This window comes from Cloeon dipterum, chromosome 3 (assembly GCF_949628265.1).
Source record: "Cloeon dipterum chromosome 3, ieCloDipt1.1, whole genome shotgun sequence".
NCBI classification, from domain to species: Eukaryota; Metazoa; Arthropoda; class Insecta; order Ephemeroptera; family Baetidae; genus Cloeon; species Cloeon dipterum.
In genome coordinates, this window is record NC_088788.1 from 31,556,220 (window position 1) to 31,578,282 (window position 22,063).

Here is a 22,063-nt window from a genome sequence, read left to right on the forward strand (position 1 = left end):
ACTAATTGATCAAGGAGTAAAAATTAAATGTTTATTACCTTGATTGGTTTCAGCCCGTCAGGTCCAGATTTTTCATGTACTTGTACGACACAGAAACCTTTGTTTTTGCAATACTGCGAGCAGCGGAACTTGTCGCAGAGTTTGCCTTCGTACAACGGATTGCAGTTGCATTTGTAGCCACCATTTTCAGCGTTAATGCATTCCCCGAAGCGGCAATTTAGTGGACATGATTTAGGAGACTGCGTGGTGGTTTTCACCTCTTGACAACCAGTGGAATTATCATAAGAACCTCTTGTGTCCTTTTTCGACCCTTCTGGGCAGATGCACTGACGGTCATCACGTGATCGAATCAAGCAGAACATCCCCTCAGCGCAGAGATTGCGGTTGCATGGATTCGACACTAGAATTAACAAAAATGTATACATCGTAGAGGACAAAACTTTGGTGTATTACAGTTTGCTTTCTGCTTGTTCTCGTGAATTATGAGGATGTCCGAGGCTCTATGAAGGTCTTTTATCAGGTAAGTGAGGTTTCCCTGTCCAAACTTGTTCATCTTGATGATGTTGTTATTTTTGTATGTGCTGATGTAGAGATTATCTTCAAATACTTCAATTTTGTAAGGTTTGTCATCTGGAAAGAGTCAAGTTTTAACTAATATGATGGTTTCTCCAAATGAGAAGCGTGAAAGCCAGCTTCAGTCACCACTGTCACCAGCAATAGTAGCGAACCACATTCGCTTGAAACTAAAATAATATTAGTCCAAATATTTAAATTACCAGCGCTGAACTTCTTGATCTCATGCCTGTCTCTGCCATTCAAATCAACACTACTGATGGTCAGTGCTTTGGGATCGGTCCAATAGAGCCGTCTAGCAGGGTAGTCGATAGTCAAACCAGTCGGCCACTGCACCATTTTGTCCACCAACACTCTTCTTTCAGAGCCATCCATTCTCGCGGTTTCAATTCTTGGCTTTTTCCCCCAGTCGGACCAGAACATCCAGCTGTGATAGAGCAATTGGTTTCATTGACTCTAAAGAAGTCAAATAAGTAACTTACCCTGACTCTGGGTCCACCTTGATGTCGTGCGGCTCATCTAAACTAGAGTTGACCAACAATACGGTCAACTTGCCATCTAAGGTTGAAACCTTGATGACGTCGGCACCAGCATCAACGTAGTAGATTTTCATGTTCACCCAGTCAACCGTCAGACCGCGAGGGTCTTTTAGTCCAGAGATCTAATGTAGGAAATGCGTGAGAATTTCAATTCGCACTTTACTGAACAGCACTTACGATTGTTCTGGGTTCTTCTCTCTTCACCCGATTCTTGACTGGGAGAGACAAACTCTGAATGACTTTTTTAACGTGGTCAGTCCAAAATAGATGAATCGACTCATGGCTGAAGAACAGAATATCCACTGTCTCAATTTTATAGTTTGCCCCGGCTGTTCTTATGAATTCGCCTATTTCTGTTCCCTTGTATGGGTTGATCTTTTTCAGTTCAGAATCACTAGCAACCATTAAATACGCTGGCTCGCCTGAGAAAATTAATGACCGTCAAGATAGAGCTAAAATTTCAGAGTGAATATTTACCTTCAGCGATGCAACCTTTGGACTTCTCCGAGCTCTGAGAGTATCCTGGAGCGCACTTGCAAGTGAAATGTTGACCTTTCTTCACGTTGCAAATTTGAGAGCAAGCTCCAAACACACACGGGCCAGTGTTACTGCAGTCTTCTTCGTCACTATTGTCTCCGCAATCGTCGAGGTTGTTGCACTTAGAAGATTCAACAATGCAAAGACCATTTCGGCATTGGAATTTATGGGCTTCACAACCACCTTTTTGCATACCTTAAATGCAACATTAAATAATTAAACTTAATCATTTTGACTTCATGATTCACTTACACGCGTGTTCAGATTCATCAGAATCGTCCCCACAATTATTGATTCCATCACAAACGTCTTCTTCCAATATGCAAATATGGTTTTTGCACCTGTGGTGAGAGGGAAGAATATTACCAAATGGGTTAAAAATAGGATTTATTATGTATAAAAGATTATGCAAATACAAATATGCGATCCTTACCTGAATCTTCCTGGCTCACATGACCAATTTTCACAACCTTCTTCATCAGAGTTGTCATCACAATCATTGTCACCATCACACCGCAACATTCTCTCAAGACATCTACCATTATCACAAGTGAACTGTGGACAGGTAGTATTTGAACAGTCCTTCTCATCTGATCCGTCCAGACAGTCAGGCTCTCCATCACACATCCAAGATCTGAGAATAACAAATAATACATTCAAGTTAGATGGATGATTATAAAAACTTTACAGGTTTCCACCCTTAACAACAAAAATATAATTTTGGATATGATCAGTAAAAACGAGTTTTTTTGTAATCAGTTCACTTCTTTCGAAATGAGCGACCTCTGATAGCAAACAACTTAGTTAAATTAATTCACGCATGCTGGAAACGTGCAAACCAGCAGTAGCGAGGCGGACTGCTTTCGACCAAATCCAAATGGAACTGCCATTGCGATGCAAGAGAATCAAATGTAGGCGAAAATCAGCCCGCGCTCGACCCCCAAACATCGCTTGGAGACTCAAATTGCAAGTGCTCAACAATGCGAGCTTGGTGAGAAGTTGACAGTCACCAAAAACCTTTTTGATCATTGATTTCGTCCATTTTCTCGCCCACAAATTATGTGTTACACTTACTTTTGGATACAGATGGCCATAGTCTTGCACCTGAACTCCGTTTCATCACAAATGACTGAGCAGTTCTTCTCATCACTTAAGTCAAAACAGTTGTGTTCTCCGTTGCATTTGAGATCTCCTCGGATGCACCGACCATCATTACACCTGAACTCAGATTCGCTACAGTTTCTGGGATGGCAGTTTGCCTCATCTGAATTGTCTCCACAGTCATTTTCATAATCACACTTGTATCTACCAGGGATGCATCTGGAATTGGAATTTTAGACATATGATTCATCGAGACAGTGACAAATGAACTCACTTGGTGTTATTGCACTTGAAGTAGGATGGAGCACAATGATGATATAGATCATCTTTGCATACTTCAGGCTCATCATCGCCCCCTTTGCAGTCCGCATCTCCGTCGCAATGCCACGCCTTAGGAATACAGCGACCTGATGCGCAGCGAAACTCTTGGTTGGAACAAGTTTGATCTGAGCATTTCAAGTGCTCATCTGAATTGTCGCCGCAGTCATCTTCTTGATCACAAGCCCAAATAGTTGGTATGCATCTTCCATTGGCACAGAGGAACTTCAGGAAGGAAAGGAATTACGAGACATAATTATAACAGCAGAATATTTTGAGAAAGTACCTGGTTTGGGGCACACGTTTTGAATTCGCAGCCTATTTCATCCTCCTTTCCAAGGCAGTCTGGAGTTTGGTCACATTTCTTACTCTCTGGTATGCACTTAGCAGTTTCATTTCCGTGCGCTGGACATTTGAAGAAGCTTGGTAGACAAGTGAACTACAAGATTAAGAAAAATCAATTTTAAATCAGTGAAAGATATTGAGGAATAAAATTACGTTGTCGCATTCTGCCTCGTCCGTCCCATCGGCACAATCTTTCTTTCCATTGCAAATCTCTGATGGGTGGTGACAGGTCTGTTGGTCACATTGGAACTGTCCAGGCAGGCATGTAAACTTGGGGCAGTCAGCAGGCTCGTCAGAACCGTCTGCGCAGTCAATCTGAGTGTCGCATTTCCACCAGAACGGAATGCACTTGTAGGCGTTGGGGCAGCGGAAGTGAGCCGACGTGCAGTTGGAGTTGCAGTCGTAGCCATTTTTATCCAGCACAAAATTATCTGGGCAACTGCACTGTGCCCCGCCACCAGGGTTCAGCAGGCACAGTGTGGAGCAGTTGAGTTTCTCGCAAGGGTTGACTTTGGCTGTTGACGCAAGGAGTATTGAATTGGAATGGCGAGTGCAATAAATAATTTACTTACGAGGCAGTTGCCTGTGCGGGTGGTAAGCTTTGATGACCATTGGCCTATGTATGGTGGTTGCAAGCGTCGCGCATTCATTGCCTCTGTACTTGTGGCACCGTTCCACAGATTTCAACTCCCAGTCTGTCCAGTAAATATAGTCCTCAAAAACAGTTATGCCGAACACATGGTGTAGCTTCAAATCTGGCGAGGTTGCTGAAATATTGAAATGGTTATGATCAAACTAAACTAACTGTAAGTAGCAAATTAGCATACCTCTGCCCATAACTATCCTTCTGTTGGATCCATCAAGGCTAGCGACTGCGATGTAATCCTTGTCTGCGTCTGCCCAAAATATTTCATTGGTGTCATAGGCAATCGTCAACGCGTTTGGCCAGCCCAGGTTATCCTTAATGATGATTCGCTGGCTGGTACCATCCATGCCAGCCCGGCCAATGTGTGGATCCTTGCCCCAATCGGTCCAGTACATGTAACCGTGGTGCGGGTCCACTGTAATCGCTCGCGGCTCTTCAAGCCCAGTGCTGATCAGCACCTTTCGGAAACGCCCGTCCAACTTGGACACCTCGATGGTGTCTGAGGTTTTGTCACACCAGTAGAGATTTCTACCAACCCAATCAACAGCTAATCCATCCGGGTTTTTAACGGTTCCAGTAGCGATGACCTATGAATAAAAGCCAAAGTTTTTGAAAGATTCTTTTAAAGGGTAAAACAGTGGGTGCATTACCTCTGGATTAGACGTATCGTTGCATCTTTTCTTGATGACACTCTGGCGACTTGTGATTTCTGACCAATAAATACAATTTGAACTGTAGTCAAAATCAAGTGCGACTGCATTCGTCAGGTTGGTGGCGAGTAGGGTGACGTCTCCAGTTAAATCAACTTCCCGAATGTAGTATTTGTTGGTGAAAATAAGGCTTGGCTCCACAGCTAATGAAAATAATATCCTCGTCAACATACTGACGCATAATGATCGCTCACAGTACAACTCACATGAATTAGCCTTGCATGAATGCTTGTTGGGTTTGAGGATATAGTCATCCGTACACGAGCAGGCATATGACCCCAGAGTGTTGCGGCACATTTGAGAGCAGGGGTATTGAGTTTCACATTCGTTAATATCGACGCAGAGTTGCTTGTCATTGGGATTAACTGTGTAGCCAGGTCGACACTTGCATTCATAGCCGATTTTCTTTTCGACACAAATATGAGCACAGATGCCGGGCTTCGCGCAATCTGCAATATCTGGGAAAAAATGTTGAGTTTTGATTCATATATGTTTACAAATTCCCTCTTACTGCATCCAGTTTCATCGCTGAAATCTCCGCAGTCATTTTCGTTGTTGCAAACTAATTTATCGTGAAGACAGATGTTGTTGTTGCACAGAAACTCATCGTCTGAGCAGCCTCCTCTGGTGAAGTTTCCTGAAACCGGAATAAGCAGATTAGAAACAGCTTGAAAAGTTGTAAGTGGGGTAACTTACGACAGATTCCAGGAATCTCATCTGAGCCATCATAACAATCTTTGCGACCGTCGCACAAGTTTGATAGTGAAATGCACTGCTCATTGGCACAGCTGAATTCGTTGGACTCGCATTTTCCTGTGACCCCAGCGCAGCCATCGGGCTCGTCAGAATTGTCTCCACAATCGTTGTCACCATCACAAAAGTAGTGGTTACTAATGCAATGCCTGTTGAGACAGAGGAAATCAGACGAGCTGCATTCTGTTTCGCAATTCTCTCGCAGCTCATCATCCTTGTCTGGACAGTCTGGGTTCCCATCGCACAAATATTTGCGATAAATGCACTTGCCGCTCTTGCACTCAAAATTCCCAGTGGGGCATGCACCCACAGGATCTGGGAAAAAATATTGTAAAGATTTTTACAACCAAGATGCAATATACATACTGCATTCTTCTTCATCAGATCTATCAATGCAGTCTGGATTTCCGTTGCAGTACAGCCCATGCGGAATACACTCCCCATTCTTGCATGTCCAGGAGTCGGGGCCACAAGATCTCTTTGCTGTAAATTAATTTGCTTTTTAAGAAATGAACTCTATATGTAATTAAGGATTGCACTTACCACAGTCTCTCTCATCAGAACTTGGTGTGAATTCCTCATTGCAGTCATTTTCACCATCACAAACCCAACTTTGGTCAATGCAAATCCCACTATCACAACGGAATTGACCGTTACCACAAGGACTTGGAGCTATTTCATGAATAATTGTTGTGTATCATTATTACACAGCGGAAGCTATATATAAATTACCAGTCGTTGTTGGGCAGTTTTCCTCATCGCTGTTGTCCCAGCAATCATTTTCTCCATCACAAATCCACTTGGGATGTATGCAGGCTGTGGTGAAATTACAATTGATGAGGGTAGCTTCACTCAAGCCTTTGTTGAACGAATCATACTGCTTTCTCTTGTTTGAGCAATCAACAGGCTCTAGTTTTGGGAGATTAAATATCAATCTCACAAAAATCATGGCTATCTCTTAACTCACTGCAATTCATTTCATCGCTAGCATCAGGGCAGTCAGAATCTCCGTCACAAACAAGAATCTTCCTGATGCACGTTCCATTTTTGCAACGGAAATTATCATCAGGGCAAGCAGTGCAAGTCAACTCATCAGAGTTATCACCGCAATCGTTTACTTCATCGCACACAGACGTTGAATTAATACAACGAAGGTTGTTGCACTTAAAGTAGTTTGCGGGGCATTTTCTTGTCGCTGAAACGGTAGAGTATTGAAATCAAAAATTCATTATGCATATATTATAAATCTTACTGCAGTAGATTTGTTCTTCGTCTGATTGGTCAGTGCAATGTGGGAAGGTATCGCAGGTGAGTGTGAACGGTATGCACCCACCATTGCCGCATTGGAACTGACTAGCCTCGCAAGTGTTCTTCATTGGCACGCAAGTCTTGCCATCTTCCAAGAGTTTTCGGCCGTTTCGGCAAACACAGGCTACTACTCCGTTCTTTATTGTGCAAATATCCAGACAGCCACCGTTCATTATTCTGCACGGACTAGACGAGGCAGTACCTAAAATTTTTTTAATCCATTTATGTAGAGTAAATTGTTACGTTCTTCCAGATTAAAATTAATAATTATGGCTGTCACAATAATAGCAGTCGTTGCAAATTAGCTATTAGACTGGTGTTATGATTAATATTAGATTATTATAATATATTGCTACGACAATATTGTGGGGAGTAAATTGGAGGTAATCTTTGCTTACAATCGTCCGCATCTTCAGCAACTGCAATGATACCCATGGGACGAGGAACATCTTTGCGTAGGACGACGGTGCCTTCCCCAGTGTACTTGTTGGCTCTCATTACAGCATGAGTGACCCAGTCCGTCCAAAACACAAAGTCCCCATACACGGTGATATCAAAAGGATGTTGAAGATTAGTTTTTGACAAAATCTAAGAGGGGAAAATTACTTCTACATACAAAAATGTATGATAACATTACGATTCTGTTTCTGCCATCATATTCGCACCGCTCTATTTTGTCCAATCGTGCGTCTGCCCAATATATTTTGATTTCTTTGTGGTCCAGTGTAATGGCGTTTGGCATTTTAATGTCTGTAGTGATGATTGATTCGACTCCAGTGGAACGGAAATATGACCTCTGAATTGCAGGTTTAGAACTGTCCCAATTGGTCCAATAAACCCTCCTGGAAAAATATATTTAGTCAAAATTTCCATCACAAAACTTTTTAAGCTACTTACTCGCTACATGAGTCCAAAGCGATGCCTCTAGGCTTCCCAGTAGATCCAAGTTGAAGCAAGACATCTGGTTCGGAAGTGTTGGAGTTTAGTGAATAGCTATTAATTGTGGCATCATTGGTGCATGTCCAGAAGATTTTGTGGGTGAATTTTTCATAAGCTAAACCCTCTACTGAACCAAGCTCTAGGAGTTTAAATATATAAGTAAGACAAGTAAATTTAATCCTGATAACTATCTTACTGTCTAAAATGACTTTGTGTGAAGTTCCGTTGAAATATACACTGTTAATGCTGCCTTTTTGAATATCTGAATAATATATTGTTTGGCGCTTGTAATCGAAAGCAAGACCAATGGTATTGCCCATGAATTCCGTAGATTTTATGCTTTGGAAAGGAGCATTTCGATTAAATTCATCAAACATGTGGATGCTATCAATTTTAGTGACGCGTGAGTACATCAGGAAACTGTCATAATCTGAAATATTCAAGTTTTTAATTTTATAAAGCTGTGCAGGAAAAATTACAATAATTGATATCACCTTCACATGTCTTTCCATCCTTGGCGGTAGTTTTTCCATGTGCACAAGCACAAACTGGGTGAGTGCCATTGAACAGGCACAATTCTTGACAGCCTCCGTTGTTGTTAGAGCATCCATTTGTACCTGACTGCTGTTCCTTAGAGAAAATTTGGATATCTTTGAGTGACTCTCCAAGCCCATGCTGCAGCAATAGAAAATCGGAGGGCGATTGCAACGGCGCCTGCTTGATGCTGCCATGGCCTTCAGTGCTGTTTAAATAGCAAATTAGATTTAAAATTCATGGATATAGAAAATGTATTACATGTCAATCCAGAAAATGTGATCTTTGAAAATTGCGACAGCAACAGGATTTATCGATTCAGCAGCATCAAGAATTTGTTTTCGTTCTGTGCCATCATAATTTACGCTCTCGATATTTTTAGTGCTTGTGTTGCACCAGTACAACTTTTTAGTCTGCAAAAATGCACGTAAGAAAAGGAATTTCAACTTGAGATAGTTATAATGCCTTATAATCAAGGGCGAGGTCATTGACTTGTCGAACGTCTTCTGTCAATAAGATCTTTCTGTTTGATCCGTCTAGTCGCGCACTTTCAATTCGGGGATTTTTTCCTCGATCCACCCAAAAAAGCAGGCCAGCAACTGGATCGACGACAATAATCACGGGTTTTTCCATATCCCCGTTGATGACCACATATCGAAATGAACCATCCAAACGGGAAACCTCAATTACACTGAACTTTGGATCAGTCCAATAGACATTTCCTACAATAAAAGGAATTGATATACAAGTGTTAGTTAGTTAATTATTTAGCACATATCAATAAATATGTGACTTTTAAGTTCAAACTTGCAAAGCAATCTACAAAAACTAATAATGAAATCATATTACCTGCAATCCAGTCAACAGCCAAACCTAAAGAAACAAACAGAATAATGTTGCAGTAAATTCTCTAGTTTATGCAAAGGTGAACTACACATAAATACTATTTCAAATGCGTGCAGTAAAGCATAATGTAAAAAAGCAGTAGAAACTAACCAGAAATCCAGTCAATTGCAATATTTTCCACAGAATCATGGTGCTCCACAATTGTGCGTCGGTTTGTACCATCGCGCTTGATACTTGTGACACTACCTTGTTCAGAATCAACCCAGAACAACAAGTCCATTTCTAAAACAAGAAAATTGTTCCTGACAAAATGCCACTAAAAACAAGATAAGAAACAAACCAGCATGGAAATCAATGCTGGTTGCCATCGAAACTCTGGAAATTGGCGATAGCACATCAGTCATGTTCTCATCGCCAAGTGGAAGCCCTTTGATTTCCCAGTTTATCGAGTACATCAAGAACTCATCAACGCCTATGCATTTTGTGTGGTCCATTGGGTCAGTTCTATATCCAACAGCGCAACGACACACTCTTTGCGTCGCAGAAATGGGTAGACACAAGTGTGAGCAATTGCCTTTGTTGACTGAGCACAGGTTGTCTCCAGTTTGGATTGATGGGTCATAAATTTTCAAGGAAAGGATGTCCACTAAAACAAAAATAATTTTTTTAATTACAAGCTCTCCATTGACAATTTTCAAGCGTACCTGTATTATTTCTCAAAATCCTGTCATTTTTCCCAGTGGTTTTGTCAGCTACATGAATGGCCGAATCCAGAGCGTTTGAGTAATAAATGGAGCCTTGGTAAATCACAAGAGATGTCGGCTGAATTCGGTCATCAAGAGGGACTGTCTTCAATTCAGGATGCAATAACTCGTAGTACATAATTGCAGATTTTTCAACGTCAGTCCAATAAAGACGCATATCATCCAGATCCACGAATAGACCTATCCAGGAAAGAGAAGAGCATTCAGTCTCACGAAAAAATTGTTGGTAATTTTTTTTTACTTTGTGGCACACGCTTTGCATGGGTCTGATTATAAGATGTGATGGTTTTTCTCAAACTGCCATCCATTTTTGCAGTTTCAATAGAGAATGAGTTGTCACGAACATCACTCCAGAAGAGATCTCCTCGGAGAGGGTCCAGCGCCAGAGACTTGACATCAGTCAAATCGTTCACCACAATTTTGGTGAAAAATTCACCCTCCAGATTGCAAGCAATGATTCGGTTCTGAGAGTTTCCTGTAGAGGCGATGAACATGTTTCCGGATATCCAATCAATCGCCAGACCCCCAGGGCTTTCAATGGCTAATAATACCAAATTAATTTTAAGACAAAGTTTTTAAGGGTTATAACTTTACCTGTGTCTAGTACAATGTCGATGTTGCTGCCAGAAAGATTTGTCCTCTTAATCTCATTGACCTGTGTGTCTGCCCAGTAGATTTGTCGATTCTTCGCATAAAAGTCTATTTGTGATGGAGTCAAAACTTGTGGGAGACTTATTGTCGGTATTGTGTGGTAGTAGGGCAAGCTGAGGTCAACTCCTCGGATTTCATTTGCTCGCGAAAAAAGCAAGACAGTCTCATTGACTGAAATTTGTGGCAGATATTATTGACTTCTTCTCGACAGGTGATCCAGATTATAACATACCTTTACAAGTTTTTTGATCATCATCCAGTTTCATCACGTGAGGGCAAGCGCATTTGAATGTTTGGTTGAAACTGATCAGACACAAATGCGAACACCCACCATTATTGTCGCCACACGGATTTTTTGCTTAAAATATGTGTATAATTAATCATCCCTGTCAAAAATCTTTTCAAAAATCAATAGAAAGGCTACACTAAAAGGCACATCTAAATGCTCAAAACAATAAATCACACAATAAATGAATTCTTACCTTTAGGTTGACGGCTCGGATGTAAGATTTGAATATCGAAAGGCTGAGTTAAGGTCCTTTGGATGACACTTATATCAGAACCATTCCATTTTGAAGCTCTGATGACTGAGTTTGTCCTCCAGTCAGTCCAATACACATAATTTTCAAACAAGGCAATAGCAAAGGGATGAGTTTGAGTCTCATGCCCTCGCATCACCTCTCGATAGTCGCCTCCATCATAGTTAGAAGTGTGAATCGAATCGGATCTGTAAGATGATTACAAGGTTATGCCAAATTAATAAAGTACTTTTAAGCTTTACTTTGCATCGATCCAGTAGATTCTTTGGAGAACGTAATCAAGAGTAAGTCCATTGGGCCAGCCTCCGTTTGTAACTTTGTCGACTCTAACAATTAACTGTCTTCCCTCTCCACTCATGCTGCACCTTTCGATTCTTGGACCATTTGTGTCCCAGTCTGTCCAGAATAAATATCTGCACAAGCCATTAATGAGATAAAATAGGAGAAAAATAACAAAAATTACCCAAATCTGGGGTCCAGAGCGATTGCTCGAGGCGATTCCATGTCCCCAGCGATTAACGTTCTTCGGAAACTGCTGTTCAGCTTAGCAACTTCAATCTGGTCCAAGTTGCTCTCGACCCAGTACAAATTATGTCCAATCCAGTCAACAGCCAAGCCCTCAGCAGTGGAGAGTCCAGTTTTCACAACAGCTTTAATATTGATCAAAGCTACAAGCAAAGTAAAAGTGAATATTTCGAATCTGGCATTAAAAATAAAATTTGGCTTACATCCTCCAGCCAGAACACCTTGATAAATCTTGTCATCAATCACATCAGTCCAGAATATTGTGTCTCCCTCATCAGAGTGGAAGAAATCCAAGGCAATCGTGTTCTTCAAAGACGAAACCAAAGGTCTCATCTGCAAATTATGCAAGTCTACTCCACGAATTTCATGCCTGTTGCTGAATATGACGTAAGGGACGGCTGGATCTGCAATATTTTTAAGTTTTAGTGGCCGTGATTTACTTTTAGCACCTAATTTAGCAGAACATTGCACCCAGTGCTCAAAGAGGCACTAAAATCTTGAAAGATCCTTTATTAGAGCAAGCATACCTTTGCTTTCACAACTGAATCTGTCAGCTTGCAGTTTGTAACCATCTATGCAGGCGCATTTGTGCCTTTTCCCAATATTCAAGCATTGTTGTGAGCATGTGCCCCACACATCACAAGGGTGGTTTTTCAAACAGGTCAAGCTGTCAGTTTGCAGGTTCAAATTGTCCGGGCAGTAGCAGATTGAGCCTTCGGGTGTGTTCTGGCACATGTGACTACAGCCACGATTGTGCCGGCACTGATCTTCGTCTACAATTTAAAAGATAATAAATACTCTTTTAATTAATTTATAAGTAGCAACAAACTTACCACATCTAAGTCCCTCGTCTGAGCCGTCCACGCAGTCTTTAACATTGTTACAAAGCTGACCCACTTCTATGCACTTGGTGCCATTGTCACAAAGACGTGAGGGAAATTCACAGGGGCTTATCTTCGGAGGGGACAATGCAGATGTGCAATTTTTACCACTGCAGATTGTTTTCTCACCTAATGCAATAAATAAATATAGTAATTCTTGCATTTTTAACCAAATAAGTTAATAAGCCCTTTTGAAGCTTTCAAGCATACTGAGCAGAAAATGGGCCAGTGAGATCAAAGACCTTGTAGAGTTCAAAAATAAGATTAAATTTAAAATGATGAATAAACTCCAATAATAAAATTTGAATACTAACTTCTAGGTTAGTGTTATTTTCTGGAAAAAAATGTGTTCAACTCACATCCAACTTCATCAGATCCATCAAGGCAATCTGCCTGGCCATCACAAACAAAACGGCGGTTGATACATTCAGACATATCCTTGCAAAGGAATCCATGTCTTTCGCAATATTTTCGGCTAATGTTATATTCCAACTCATGGTGGTGGTACACCACGCCAGTTACATATGCGCAATCATGCTCATCAGATCCATCAGCACAATCTGCCTTTAAATCGCACAGCAAGTATTTTGGCAAGCAAACGTACTTGTCGCATGTGAACTAGAAAATAAGTTGGTAAGAGAGATATCTGCCATTCAATAGAGCGTAATTGCTTACAGAGGTGTTTAAATCGCACTCGACTTTTTGGCAATCTGTTTCATCGCTATGGTCAGCGCAGTCTATGTATCCATCGCACACTAAAGCTGCTGCTATGCAGTGAGAGTTGTTGCACCGAAATTCAAAAGCACCGCACTCCTTGTTTGGATTACCTAAATTAAATTAATTAGACATACATGTCAGCACAAAATATTGTTTTCTCACAATTAACTTCATCAGAACCGTCTTCGCAATCTTTTTCACCATCGCACAGCCAACTTGGGTGGATCTGTCGTCCATCACATTTTGTCTGATCAGTGAACGAATTGTTCTCACAATGAACTTCATCCTCTCCATCTATACAATCCAAATTGCCATCACACACTCTCTGCTTTTCAATGCAGTAATGCTGACTGCAGGAAAACTGATCGGGTCCACAGGTCACATTGTCTGCAAATGATTCAAATTAAAAATGCGCTATTCATGCGATCGTTGTTCAACTTACAGCAAGCACCACCAGGCTCAATATTTTCATCGGAGCCATCCTTGCAGTCATCGTCACCATCACATAAATAGTGCTTTTCAATGCAATTGAGGTTTTTCGCACACTGGAATTCGGTTTGATTACACCTTATGAAGGGTACAAAAGAAGTGTTGACATCGCAAGTAAACACAGTGTTTGACGTATTTAATTTAAATCCATCTTTGCAAGCACAAACAGGCCCTTCTGGTGAAGATAGGCAGAGTTCAGGGCATTGGTTAGTGGAGCTGTTGGAACAATCGTTGATACCTATAAACATCAGAGTTAAAAAAAAGATTTACAAAGTTGCGAAAAAGACTGACCAACTTGCGAAGAGTTGTCAAAAACGACAACATAATATACAGGTGGGTTCAATACTGCCAATATTTCAAGCGTTTTGTTTTCCAAGAAGTATTTGACAACAGACCCATTCTGCTTTTCCGTCCAAAAGAGCATATTCTTATAGTAGGCCAAGCCATAAGGGTTATACAATCGACTTCCTTCCAATATTGTCTGCAGAAAAATGTCAGTTATTTAGCCTGTTAGGTTCAATTTATAGTGCAATTGCCTCTTGTTGAGATCCATCCAAGTTGATTCTCTCAATCTGGTTAGTGCTAACATCACACCAGTAGAGTTTTTTGCTGACATAATCAATGCTCAGACCACTCGGCCACTTCAGATCTTTGCTGACAAAGATCTGGCGTTGGGAGCCATCCATTGCTGCTCGTTCAATTCTACCACCTAGCGAGGTGGACCCTTCAGCCCAGTCTGCCCAGTACATAAACCTGGCATATTTATTGACAACTTTATATTATGTCAAGCAAATGCAAGAAGCCTTACCCTTTCAATGGGTCTAAAACAATATCCCGAGGATGATGAAAGTTCTCATGCAACAGAGTCTTAGAGATTTTCGGGTTGTCAAGCTTGGCCACCTTTATAAGCAAGAGAATGTCATCAGTCCAATAGATGTTCCTCGCCATCCAGTCAATGGCGATGCCTTCGCAGTTGTTAACTCCAGAATCAATCACAGTTTCACGCTGGGATCCGTCTAATTTTCTCCTTTCTATGCTGAATCTGAGGCCAAGGAGAGATTAATAAAGAACTAAAAACGCCTATAGATCTTACTTGGGTGGGTCAGAGAAGTAAATGAACCCTGTCCGTTTGTCAAAGTCGATGGCAGTGGGTCTACTAACGCTGCTGATTGGGATCATGGCTTGCTCCGATACCTTGCGGTTCATCGAGATTCCCTTGATAGCCGGCGGTCTTCCCTTGGAAATTATGAGGAATTCAGTCTGTTTTGAAGCTGTAATCCAATTAGAAATGGAGAATTTCTTTACCAGTGCAAAGCAAATTAAGCCTACCAATACACTTTCCATCATGGGTGAGTTTGAAACCTTCCTGACACATGCATCGGGCAAAGGGCTTTGACTGATTGAATGCGGTGACGCAAATTTGCTGACAATTTCCATTTTTGTACTTGCATGGATGGTTAACTAAAAGCGGTCAGAATTAATTGAAGTGATTTCAATTTAAAATGGTTCAATTACCATCCGGTTGCCTTTGTCTATGATAGACGAGGATTCGGTTCACATCTTTATATGACTCAATTTGCTTGGGTTCCATATTGCTAAATCGATCAATTTCATAGATTTTCTTCGACTTTAGGAGAGACACGTAAACTTTGTTTTCAAATACTGTTATTCCATGAATATGATCCAGCTAAAATTAAAAAAAAAATCAAACGATTTTCTCTTTATTATAACCATTGGTACAAACCACACTGCCTTTCTTCAGAGTTTTGCGGTTGCCACCATCATAATCAACACGTTCAACGTGCGACTGAAACGAATCAACCCAATAAACATGCTTATTGGGAAAATCGACAGTAACTCCATTCGGATAAGTGATCTAAACAAACATAGCGAAATATAAGATGCTTCAATTTGAATATATAAATAACGGCGTCAAACATACTTTGTGGTCAACAATAAGCTCTCTTTCAGAGCCATCCAGATTTGACCTCTCTAAACCAGGAGCAGAGATCCCCCACTTGGTGAAAAACATGATGCTGAAAAGACAAGCAGTTTGAGCTTTAATATTATCTACTACGTCGAGAAAACTTACCCTCTCGTTGGGTCTAGCGCAATTGCCCTTGGCTTGCTGACTTCAAAATCAATCAGCACAGTGCAGTACACCAGGTTGTAGTTGCACAGGTAAATTATCTCTTTGGCATCATCCAGGAAATACCAGCTGCCACTTATCCAGTCCAAAGCGATATCAGATATTGCTGCAGAAATAAAATATAAAAAATTGATTGAATAATCTTGAGGTCAAAAAAAATTTCTTACTCGTGGCTTGGCAGGCGGGGTGTTTGCAATCCTCTGTAAATACCTGTGGCAAAGGCAAGGGCCAGGAACGCGAGAGGTTGCTCACATCTGCGCACACAAGTTGTGCTTTGTTGCTTGAGTAGATAAAACACACGGTTCTGTTCCGGTGATCAAAATCCATCCCAAACAGTTGCGCCACAGGTAAGGAACTGTTTCCAGGGACTGGCGCCCCGTCCATCTGAATTCGGACTAGCAGCTCATCTTTACTAGCAAGCAACAAGGTTGGCACAGTATTTACAGGTACTGCAATTCATGAATTCAAAATGTTTAAAGAGCATATAAAAAAAATCAATTTCACCCACCGTTAATTGCTCTACAGTTGGTTCCATGCAGCTGGTAGCCTGCTACGCAACTGCAAGTGTACGACCCGATTGTATTTGAGCAGAATTGGTCACAAGAACCAGGTGTCAAGCACTCATTGGCATCTGTAGTTGGAATCAAAAATTGGTTTCCAGAATCTCAGATAATTCTTCAAATTACATACCAACACACGCGGTACCATTGGGTTGTTGTCCAAGAGGACAGTAACAGACAGCACCGCTTCGCGTCATTTTGCATTGATAGCTGCACTTTGCAGCATCACAAGCTTCGGTTTGGCCTAATATTGCAAATTAAATTTTGTATTTCACTAAAGAACTATCACAAGATTGCACTTTTCTCACCACAAAAGTCTCCCTCGTCAGATCCATCCTTGCAATCAATTCTGTCATTGCAAAAGGCTGCCGTAGGCATGCATTGCTTTCCATTCTCACACCTCGTCATGTGAGGCGGACAGTGGAGCTCCTTGTGACCTATGAGTCGCAATTTTCAAATTTATTCAATTGAGCCGTACTATACAAGAGGGTATTTACATCTCACGGGGTCTTCGTCCGAGCTGTCTTTGATTTTGTCGTCATTGCAGTCAACATCTCCATCGCAAACCCAGCCGTGAGGAATGCATTTGTTTGAAATGGGGCATGAAAACTGCTTTCGCTGGCACACCTCTACAGCTGGGGGAATATTGAACCATTTTGTTAGTAGAATTAATAATTGCGAATGAAACATAAACAGTGTTATTAACAAAATAATCAGTCACAAACCTCTTTTCAGCCGAGCCTCACCGGATGATTTGCCTGAGCAAACAAGTTAGTGGGTTAAATTGGCTACACAAAGAATTAGTTTGTAAAACTTTTGTTTATTACAGCACAACATACTAGAACAAAGAACGGAGTAAATATTCTAATGTCTTCTTGAAAATGGTGAATACAAAATTAATTATATTGATTGGGAATTGAGTCAAATTGTTTAAATTTAATTTAGCACCACAACCTAATGCGAAGATGCGTGGAAGCAATCAGTGCGTACAAGGTTAAAAGGATTGTTAGGATACTTAAATTTACAATGAGAGGTATTCTAAAAAGTTAAATGTAAAGCGCATGAAACAGAAATCTGCTGTGTAAAATAGTCTAGAGACATTGCTAGAAGGAACAGATTATTGTTTAAAGTAGTTTATTAGTTACTTCAAGGTTTGGCATAAGAATGAAAAAGTCGAGCCAAATCGAGAAAAATTAACGGCATTATGCACCCAGTGCGGTAGTCGCTATAGGATTTAAAATAGGAAATGATTTCACCGCAAGCTCTAATAAATAAATAGAGCTTAAATGACTTACGACAGTCTTCAGGTTCGTCTGAGCCATCTTCGCAGTCACTGAAGCCATCACACTTCCAACTAGAATTTATGCAGTTTTTCCCATCGGCGCACGGGAATTTATGGAATTCTGCAGAGCATTTCTCCCCTGCAATCAAAAACAAATATTGCTAAGCATTAAAAGGTCAAATAGAACCCAGCGCAGAGCATCAAGTTTAGACAATGGTGTAAAGATTACTTTATGACTTTATCTACAAAAAGGTTTAAAGAATAGTGGGCTGGGCTTGTTTGTGGACTCTGTGCTTAAGCAAGGTATCATATTTTGGACATGATTAATGTTGACTGAGAGTTTATGGCGCCTTGGCATAAGTTTTTGTGCTGGATTCTGCATCTACCATTCCATTGACAGAGATTATCAACATTGAAAATTATTTCAAATTAATATTTATTGTGGTGCGAAAACATTCGGAAATTTTTGCACCTGTATCCGGGAAAGACGCGCTGTTTTGAGCTTAAGTAACTACTGTTTTGCCTAATTTTATAATGCATATAATAATTACTGGAGAGATTTAGCTCAAGGCAAAACACTCATTGAGAGGGATCTAGACTCATTGTGAGTACTGAATGAGAAAACACGCGCTGCATTCGATACATGGTTTGTTTTATAATTCATTTCCCCCCCATATCTTCCATTCGAGTGGTTGCTGCAGTCGCTTTTATTTTTTTAGCGGTGAGACGTCTGGATGAGCAGCTTGGAAAAAAGTTGCGATTTATCGACCGGCGCGCTGCTTTATTTCGAGATTAATCAGCATTTCGGTGTGTGTTGGTGTATGTTGCTCGTGGATGGGTATTGAGCCCTACGCATTTCGCAATGTCTTTCCAACTGGACTGTGAACGACGCTTTAATGCGACGTGGATTTACGAGTTTTTCGATTGCCTTTCACGAGAGAGTATAGAGCAGAACAGGCCAAAAAAGCTCTTGGGTGGTGGAGCGCAAGTGCTGAACTCGAGGGCTATATCTTTATTTTCGGTAATTGGCAGGTCTTCCATTTTTCACCGAACGTCTGCTCATTACCCCAAATTTGTTGATCGTCGGGTTAAGTCGATATTAATGAAGAGCATAAGCCTCCGAAATTCGCAACGAACAATTAAGGAAGCCATATGATATAAACAATTCACATTCAGTAACAAACGGTAATGTGCTCAATTTGAAGTTTTAAATATGAAAAGACTTCTAATCTATAGATCTTTTAGAGTGTCTCAATGTACATCAGCTTTTTGTCTTTTTATGACCCAAAAGGCTTAATATTTAATTAGTATGATAATGGAAGCATTACAAACAAATTTTTAATAATGCATTAAAAATTAGTATGAATCAAACGAAGAGTCAGAGATCAAAGTCAGTAGATCAAAGACTTAAAACAAAATATATCAATGTAAAAAGCATAGAACGCTAGCTGAAGACGACTTGACAAATATTCATGAATGTTATATGCTGCAATGTTTTCTCGCCATTTTACTTTTAAGATCGATAGACTATACAAAATAAAAGTGTTGCATGGTTTGGCCAGAAACCATGCTCTAATGAATACGCTGAAGTCAGGAACAAAGGAAAAATTCAAACTTTCGACAGGGAACTAGTTTTTATCATTTAACAAGTTTATTTTTTCATTATTAACAAGGTGTCATAATAAAACTTGTCATAAAACTTGAGGTATTTTATAACTAAATATTATATTCAATTAGTAACTTTTTCAGGTCACCGAATATGGTCCAAACGATTTTTTTGTGCTTTTGATATTTTTGACTCCTAATCGATGCTACTACCCGTAATATCCGACACAGCCTCTCGAGTTTTCATCGTCAGCGTTTCCGCGTCTCGAGTTTTATTTTTGCATATTTTACTGCCTAGCACCGCCGAATTTTAATTGGCGTCGTCGCAATGATTAATCGGCACTTTTGGCACTGCCTTCGCTCAAGAGGGAGGGTACGTTGCCGTTGAAAGAAACTGCTGCCCCGTTTGCTCTGGCTGTTTGCTTAAATATTTGATTGATGAGAGGCTTGACGCGATTTGCCCGCACAAAAAGTGGCAAACGAGACGTAATTGAATTTTCACGGCGGAAAATCACGCGCCTCTGACACGCTGCGAGGGGTTGATTTTGAATGACATTTCTGTGACGCGGAAGGAAGTTGTAGAGCAAACTGGCATTTGACTGTGGGAAAAAGGATATGTCTCAACAGTTTTGCCGCAATTTTCTTGTTAATTTCAATTCAAATGAAAATAATCATTACATTTATTCAGCTCCACCACGAAAATTTTCAACTTCAGTCTAATTCAACTGTTCCTACCGATTCGAAAGTTTGCGAATAAGTTGCCCCACTAATTCCATAATTAATACAACTTCGAATGTAAAAATAATTTACGTTAATGGATATTACAAAGCCTGAAAAGTATAATCTACGTCAATTTAAGGCAGCTAAACACAGCTTTCATGTATAAGTCTTTGTTTTGTCAAAGGGAATAACATAGTATTCGATCAAATAATACAGACATCAATCGTCTGCCGTAATAGAAAAGTTATTTTTAACAACACAGCAAGTCCAATAAAAATGACAAAAGTTTACACGAAAAGGCCGGGAATATTGAGTGGATGGCATTGCAAAATCGATCAGACGGCGTCGACTTTTCAGTTTCTTCGCTTGCTCACACGTTTGTCATGCGAGAACGTCAACACAGTAGCTTTGTATTCCAGCAACTCTCTCCGTCGCCTTTTCGGCGAGTTATGGATTGCTGTCGGTTCGACAACACCTCCGGCGTCTCGCTCCCTATTCCCGCCGTGCAGCACCCTCGACGCACCATTAATTTGCGGCACCCTTTTTTTCCGCGCGTTTTTATTCTCACGAAGCAGGCCCCTCTGCAGATGAGGAAACAAAACGCTGTTGGTCTGATTTCTTGCTTATCATTATTATTCAGCTCCCGCATCCAATGGCAAGCACGCCAGACGAGATGGTTAAATTACCGGCAGCAACACTGAGTGACGCAAGGTTGCGCGTGTCATTGGCTAATTACCCTAATGCATGCGTCTCCATCTCGACCGTCAAGGGAGTCGCCTGCCGACGGTCTGGTTGTTAATATTGAATGAATTAATTCAACTGTTCGCATGCACGATCTGCTCGCTAATCTTGTTAAACGCACTGAGGTCTCGCTATGCTGACCTCCCTTTCCTGCGTGATAACTCTGATTAGAACCGTCTCTCTATATCGGATTCTATCTTTTAGACAACTTTCTCAATTGGGGTTTCCTTGTTAATGACGAGAGCAATGGCTGCTTCATCTGCCGTCCCGCCGTTATATTGATTTAACACGAAACCCATCTCTTCAAATTTAGGAACAAGAACGCTACTCAATGCTTATAATTTAATTTAACCGTGCCATTGGCTCGCATTGTTGAGTATACATGCTTTGCTTGCACGTTGCAATGAGAGAATCCAAGAATGTAGGCTTATATGTGCCTACATTTGACTCTCTTCCATTGCAAAGACGAGTTCATTCGGATTTGGGAGGATTGCGAAAGCGTTCAGACTCCCTACTTGCTGCTTTGCACCTTTCCAGCATGCGTGCGAATAATGCCTAGCGTTTCAATGAAAGACCCCAGTAACACGAGTTGGTCTTTTTTGAATGAGGCCCGTGGGCCCATGTTATTCGTTCGCGATGCTAATGGGACACGGAGTTTATGAGAGTCGTTCGCTATCAGGGGGTCGCCCATTTCGAAAGAGATGAGTTTAGGGAGATTTCTTTCTTGGCTTTCCAGTTTGATCAAATCTCTTACTTTTCTTGTAACGCACGAGAAAAAATGTTACATTGGCCCCATAATCAGTTAGAATACAAACAGCAATGGTGCTCATAGGCTCATTTAGTTTCAAGTAACGCTGAACTGCCTTTAACCGTTTAATTACCGAAGATTTCATTTGCTACATTTTTGAGCCTTCACGATGAATGACGTATGTTCATGAGAAGAAATTTATAAGCCGGAGTCTGAAGTCTTACAGACTTGCAAATTTATCAAAGTTTCAGTGCGGTGGCGGCAAAGAGTTGCTGCATCTGTCTTCATTTGACGTAATAGAGGCAACGCCACCGCAGCGTCTGTTGCTTCTCACACCGTTAATATTTCAGTGGCTGTGACATTTAATTTGTGCAGCGCAAATTAAATGGCTTCTTGGCACTTTACGCGGCAAACTTGTGCGTCGAGCAGGCGTATTTGCATATATGCGCGCACGTACACTGCAAAGGGGAATAATTGCGTTTTGTGTTTGCGTATGCACGCAGCTTTTAAGACCACCGACAACAGAGCTTTGTTGTCGGTCCT

General features: G+C 40.9%; 1 protein-coding gene across 1 annotated transcript in view; it reads right to left on the reverse strand.

The window, feature by feature from the left end:
* LRP1 (LDL receptor protein 1) overlaps positions 1–22,063 on the reverse strand; it is a 38,347-nt gene that overhangs the window by 3,640 nt on the left and 12,644 nt on the right. The window contains exons 2-64 of the mRNA XM_065484182.1: positions 17,720–17,845; positions 17,150–17,182; positions 16,922–17,059; positions 16,733–16,861; positions 16,555–16,668; positions 16,373–16,495; positions 16,032–16,313; positions 15,808–15,970; positions 15,658–15,751; positions 15,460–15,591; positions 15,231–15,402; positions 15,045–15,176; positions 14,809–14,986; positions 14,524–14,757; positions 14,252–14,468; positions 14,007–14,196; positions 13,669–13,953; positions 13,389–13,613; positions 13,185–13,336; positions 12,869–13,127; positions 12,462–12,638; positions 12,156–12,401; positions 11,832–12,032; positions 11,567–11,771; positions 11,346–11,516; positions 11,047–11,291; positions 10,797–10,922; positions 10,508–10,735; positions 10,155–10,454; positions 9,854–10,093; positions 9,490–9,795; positions 9,300–9,431; positions 9,153–9,176; positions 8,769–9,025; positions 8,565–8,716; positions 8,264–8,511; positions 7,966–8,199; positions 7,728–7,908; positions 7,468–7,672; positions 7,229–7,418; positions 6,775–7,032; positions 6,490–6,717; positions 6,255–6,431; positions 6,066–6,194; positions 5,889–6,005; positions 5,466–5,837; positions 5,281–5,406; positions 4,976–5,227; positions 4,710–4,912; positions 4,241–4,646; positions 3,986–4,180; positions 3,567–3,928; positions 3,355–3,507; positions 3,025–3,293; positions 2,724–2,969; positions 2,083–2,283; positions 1,902–1,990; positions 1,590–1,844; positions 1,290–1,534; positions 1,056–1,234; positions 777–1,000; positions 454–630; positions 39–400 (exon numbers count right to left, since the gene is read on the reverse strand). Coding sequence (XP_065340254.1) covers positions 39–400; positions 454–630; positions 777–1,000; positions 1,056–1,234; positions 1,290–1,534; positions 1,590–1,844; positions 1,902–1,990; positions 2,083–2,283; positions 2,724–2,969; positions 3,025–3,293; positions 3,355–3,507; positions 3,567–3,928; positions 3,986–4,180; positions 4,241–4,646; positions 4,710–4,912; positions 4,976–5,227; positions 5,281–5,406; positions 5,466–5,837; positions 5,889–6,005; positions 6,066–6,194; positions 6,255–6,431; positions 6,490–6,717; positions 6,775–7,032; positions 7,229–7,418; positions 7,468–7,672; positions 7,728–7,908; positions 7,966–8,199; positions 8,264–8,511; positions 8,565–8,716; positions 8,769–9,025; positions 9,153–9,176; positions 9,300–9,431; positions 9,490–9,795; positions 9,854–10,093; positions 10,155–10,454; positions 10,508–10,735; positions 10,797–10,922; positions 11,047–11,291; positions 11,346–11,516; positions 11,567–11,771; positions 11,832–12,032; positions 12,156–12,401; positions 12,462–12,638; positions 12,869–13,127; positions 13,185–13,336; positions 13,389–13,613; positions 13,669–13,953; positions 14,007–14,196; positions 14,252–14,468; positions 14,524–14,757; positions 14,809–14,986; positions 15,045–15,176; positions 15,231–15,402; positions 15,460–15,591; positions 15,658–15,751; positions 15,808–15,970; positions 16,032–16,313; positions 16,373–16,495; positions 16,555–16,668; positions 16,733–16,861; positions 16,922–17,059; positions 17,150–17,182; positions 17,720–17,845 — 12,671 coding nt within the window. The remainder of the gene's footprint in view (positions 1–38; positions 401–453; positions 631–776; positions 1,001–1,055; positions 1,235–1,289; positions 1,535–1,589; positions 1,845–1,901; positions 1,991–2,082; positions 2,284–2,723; positions 2,970–3,024; positions 3,294–3,354; positions 3,508–3,566; positions 3,929–3,985; positions 4,181–4,240; positions 4,647–4,709; positions 4,913–4,975; positions 5,228–5,280; positions 5,407–5,465; positions 5,838–5,888; positions 6,006–6,065; positions 6,195–6,254; positions 6,432–6,489; positions 6,718–6,774; positions 7,033–7,228; positions 7,419–7,467; positions 7,673–7,727; positions 7,909–7,965; positions 8,200–8,263; positions 8,512–8,564; positions 8,717–8,768; positions 9,026–9,152; positions 9,177–9,299; positions 9,432–9,489; positions 9,796–9,853; positions 10,094–10,154; positions 10,455–10,507; positions 10,736–10,796; positions 10,923–11,046; positions 11,292–11,345; positions 11,517–11,566; positions 11,772–11,831; positions 12,033–12,155; positions 12,402–12,461; positions 12,639–12,868; positions 13,128–13,184; positions 13,337–13,388; positions 13,614–13,668; positions 13,954–14,006; positions 14,197–14,251; positions 14,469–14,523; positions 14,758–14,808; positions 14,987–15,044; positions 15,177–15,230; positions 15,403–15,459; positions 15,592–15,657; positions 15,752–15,807; positions 15,971–16,031; positions 16,314–16,372; positions 16,496–16,554; positions 16,669–16,732; positions 16,862–16,921; positions 17,060–17,149; positions 17,183–17,719; positions 17,846–22,063) is intronic.